This window comes from Rhipicephalus sanguineus, chromosome 3, assembly GCF_013339695.2.
Source record: "Rhipicephalus sanguineus isolate Rsan-2018 chromosome 3, BIME_Rsan_1.4, whole genome shotgun sequence".
Classification (NCBI taxonomy): domain Eukaryota; kingdom Metazoa; phylum Arthropoda; class Arachnida; order Ixodida; family Ixodidae; genus Rhipicephalus; species Rhipicephalus sanguineus.
In genome coordinates, this window is record NC_051178.1 from 36,829,007 (window position 1) to 36,833,038 (window position 4,032).

A 4,032-nucleotide genomic window follows, 5' to 3' on the forward strand; every position below is an offset into this window, starting at 1 on the left:
TTTTTCAGCACCCCATAAACTTTCATATCTTTCACGTGTTACATTTCCCGTGAAGAAGAAAAAAACAGCTCAAGTGCACCAAAGCATCGCAAACAATACGCAGACTGCACCAACAATGTCATCTATCGAATTTCACTTTAATGCAGGGGATGCTATGTAGGCCAGACGAGAAGGTGTATAAATGACCCAAGTAACCACGGATATCCGTCGGCTGTCCGCTATAAATCCGAATGTCGAGAAATTCGGATATCCAGAGCGGACATAACACGGACATTGGCGGGACGTACTAGGAAGGTGTATGTCCAGTGTGGCTGTTTTGTGGATGTCCGAACTGGATTTCTACGGGACATCCAGTTTGAACGTCCAGTGGCTATCCATCAAAGGGCCAAAGCACCAAAAAAAAAATGTCGAAATCAGTTGCGGTGTTGCAGTTGTGCACGAGCATCCCATAAGCATGCAGCCGCAAGAATTTTTTGAAATGGTGCCATATTATTATTAATAGTGGAGTTGTGCATGATGATCCAGAAGTGCCCAGCACTCGGTTCGCTTTACGTTCAGCACTGTTCATCTGCTCATCTCTTTTCTTTGCGGAGTGAAGAGCTGCGAGTGTGCGTACCTGCGAGCAGACAGTTTCTTTTTGTGGATGACATGAGAGACACGAATGGCGATGTCCCAGCCAACGCACCCCCCCCCCCCCCGAGGACAAGGAATTGTTCATTGCGATGGCATTCTGAACTTGATGAGACCAATTTTTGTAATGTAAAAAAATTATCGGAGCTGGTTGTGGGGCCTTTTAAGATGTGCACTTCATGTCCGAGTATTAAAGATATATATGCTTGTATATTCATCTTCTAATGTGCATTTCTGTGGTATATCGTGCATTTATTAGTTCTTGTTATCAGCTGAAATTAACTGACATGTTCAGAAATCAACTGTACTACGAAGTCTATTTAAATTTTCTATATATATGGAACTCCTGCTGATATGCATTTTAATACTAGGCAAAAAAAGTAATATAAAAATGGAAGCATATAATCAATCTATCGCTCATAAAAAGACTACAACTTTTCTCTGCTGAACGTCTAGTCCAAATGTATCATTGAAAATAGCAGTGTTAAGTAAAAAGTCTTAGTACAAACACAACAAATTAACTTCTATAAATAATTGGTGATAGTGAATCATTTTAATGCTGGTTCCAAGCTTTGAGTATATGCACCTAACAGCCGTGCTACACTGTCATGGCTGCATTCCTGCAATGTGGTATACATGAACAAAACATTAGACGGAATCAGATTTTATTTTCAATTGTACAGTTTCGCACAATGTGCCCATTCTTGCTTCAGAAAAAAAAAGAGGGTCATTGGTCCTGCATTCCAGACCTCTTTTCCCTGGGTGCACACCTTTCCTTGGCCCTGCGCAGCCACTCCTTTATTTGGATAACAACTTCTTCCAGTGTACATTCTTTGTGGTGGCGTGTCCGCCGAGCAGCCGCTAAAAAAGATGGAGAAGTATTGAAAAATTTCAAGCACTCAACACACAACAGATGTGAATACACATACTTACAGAACACAATTTTGGTGAACTTAAGTTCTCTGAACTTGAGCTTGCCTTTGCGGCCATCCATGCTGAACTCGCATGCAGCTTCACTGCTCATAATGTAGGCCATCATGCCCTTCACGGTCAAATTTAACGTCCTTGAGCCGTAGGACATAAGGTCACGAACCTGGAAGAAATGTACAGGACCCATGTAACTTTCCGCAGGCAGGTGTGTCAGTGAAAAGAGATTACAGATACAGATATGTACCAAGGATCACGCACACATGCATCTTTGAAAGCTTGCGAGAGAGAAATGTACGCAACATAATTTAAGCCTTCTTATAGTGAAATTTACGGAAACTCAGCTGCCATACGTTTTGCAAATCTGCAGCACTAGCATCTGAATGAAACATTTTATTGAACTATACCAGAGCTTCTGTGGTAGCTTCAGTGCGAGACTCATTGAAGTCCAAAACCTCCTGCACATTCTTTAAGGGGCTTCGCAGGGATGGCTCAGGCTGCTGCAGCATTTCCAATTCTGAGTCGCAACGCCTCCGTTGGTCAGCCGCTAGCATCTCCAGCATTTCAGTCTGGTTGTGCCTTAGGATGCTCAAGTGCGTCATAACACGACGCTGGAAGTCTAAAAGAAAGAATGAGCATTAAATGAGTGAAGAACGAGTGACTGCCAGCAGAAAACTTACCAGCACAGCTCAACACTGTTCGTGATTTTTGTTGAACAGCTGAAAAATTTTCACAGCAATTAGTAAGCAAAATCTAAAATAGTTTTCATGAGTGGAAAAAATAAGATGAGTGAGTGGATTACAATGGACACTGGGGCTGGCCTCTAAATTCTGCCGACAGCTGCTTGAATTCTGGGCCCTCAAGGAAACATCTTCTATCTGCACCACTGAGCTTGGCGAGTCTGATAATGAATGAAATAATAGAATAATGAGATAATGTGATCTTGAATATGTATTAAGCAAGAAAATCACCTTTACTATGAAAAAATGTTTTTACCTTGACATTCTTGAGCAGGTTCCTCATCCGCAAAGTACCTTGATTCTGATAATGAATGAAATAATAACGTAATGTGATCTTGCATATATGTGCAGTACGCACGAAAATCACCTTTATGAAAAAATGTTTTTACCTTGACATTCTTGTGCACACTCTGTTGCACAATCGGCAACGAACAGTTCTTTGTTACTTTCTGGCTGTGGGGCTTGGGCACGTGTCTCCTGACTAGGAGCTGCAAAAATATGTACGGTCAGCGCCACGAAACAAATACCTAGTAGTTGACTGTGAGGGATATCAGCCCTGATTTTTATTTATTTATTTATACTGTTAGCCAAAGGCCGATACAGGGTGGAGCAATGAAATACATTTCACACATTGTTGATGACACATGCACTACACAGTGAAATCAGGACAAACAACACATCTGTTTTGTAATTTTGTGCACTCTGGAAACTGAACAGAAACAGGAAAGCTTATAGAAAAAACAAAGAAATGTAAAGGAAAATTTTAATATGCACTCTGATAGGCGCTTTCACTTTCTTTTGCTTGTTTATTTTTTAATTTGCATCTAATTCAAGTGACGTTGAAGAAGGTAGATTGGAAAGGTTCAGGAGATGTTATTGTTCTGCACTACAACTGGAAAATCCGGAGCAATAACCAGTGCACATGTATTATCGGGAATCAATACACATTCAGCCTTCCAGTGGAAGCAAGAAGCTATAATATATTACACATGCAAAATAATTTTACGTACATGGCGTGTGCTGTGCAGAAAGCTGCAAAGGAGGTGCAGGAGGGTCATCACAGTCTGAGTCTGAACTGGAAATGTAGCGCTGGGGCCTGCTTCTCTTCCTTTTACTAGTACAGACATCTTCGGAACTAGCAAAATCTGATTGATATGTCGCCTCCTGCAAGTTCGCGCGGCAGTCCTTATATGTGCCTGTAGGTATAACATGTACTGGGATTAGTTAATGAGCCTCATTATACACTCGATTATTAATATACAGTTAGCATGCATAAATTGAAAATAACAGCTCATAGCTGCTACTTGTATGAAAGCGTGAAATCTAATCACTTGCTGACGATCTCTAATGATGCGTGGAGTACTTCCAAGTCAAAGCACGTGCCTCAAGTTAACCACGTGCTCTTACATGATGCAGGTGGTTCAATGAAGTACAGGCGTTCAGAATGCGCTTGGTAATATTTGCAAATAAGATGTAAAAACCTAGGTCGAGCAAATACTCACGAAATAAACCTTTCAGTTTCGCATCATAGGTGAGAAATGTCTCGTCTGGTTCCTTTAGGCGCCGAACCATTCTTTGCGCCTTGTCAGTGGGCCCTTTCGGCCACTTACATGAATTGCCATTCACCCACGTGGCTGGTACCACCTCGACCTCTTTTGAGGGCAAAAATTCGACAAGTGCGAACATCTGAAAAAATGTTATTATGCGAGTGCGTTCATTATGCGAGCAAATACGG

The 4,032-nt window shown here is 41.5% G+C and overlaps 1 protein-coding gene across 1 annotated transcript; it reads right to left on the bottom strand.

Annotated features, from left to right (window-relative positions):
* Positions 1-767: 767 nt before the first annotated feature.
* On the bottom strand, positions 768-2,426 carry LOC119384877 (uncharacterized). The gene is made up of 5 exons (XM_049413172.1): positions 2,360-2,426; positions 2,238-2,276; positions 1,965-2,176; positions 1,564-1,723; positions 768-1,491 (listed from the first exon to the last, which is right to left on the bottom strand). Exons 3-5 carry the CDS (start codon positions 2,157-2,159, stop codon positions 1,358-1,360), a joined length of 489 nt encoding a protein of 162 aa, XP_049269129.1. The 5' UTR covers positions 2,160-2,176; positions 2,238-2,276; positions 2,360-2,426; the 3' UTR covers positions 768-1,357.
* Between the last annotated feature and the right edge of the window lie 1,606 nt (positions 2,427-4,032).

Excerpts from the sequence above, each read along its gene's own strand:
- LOC119384877 (XM_049413172.1), bottom strand. The coding sequence starts at position 2,159 with ATGACGCACTTGAGCATCCTAAGGCACAACCAGACTGAAATGCTGGAG. Across the intron at positions 1,724-1,964 it reads AAGCTACCACAGAAGCTCTG|GTTCGTGACCTTATGTCCTA; the intron begins GTATAGTTCAAT and ends CATTTCTTCCAG. Across the intron at positions 1,492-1,563 it reads GTTCACCAAAATTGTGTTCT|CGGCTGCTCGGCGGACACGC; the intron begins GTAAGTATGTGT and ends CATCTTTTTTAG.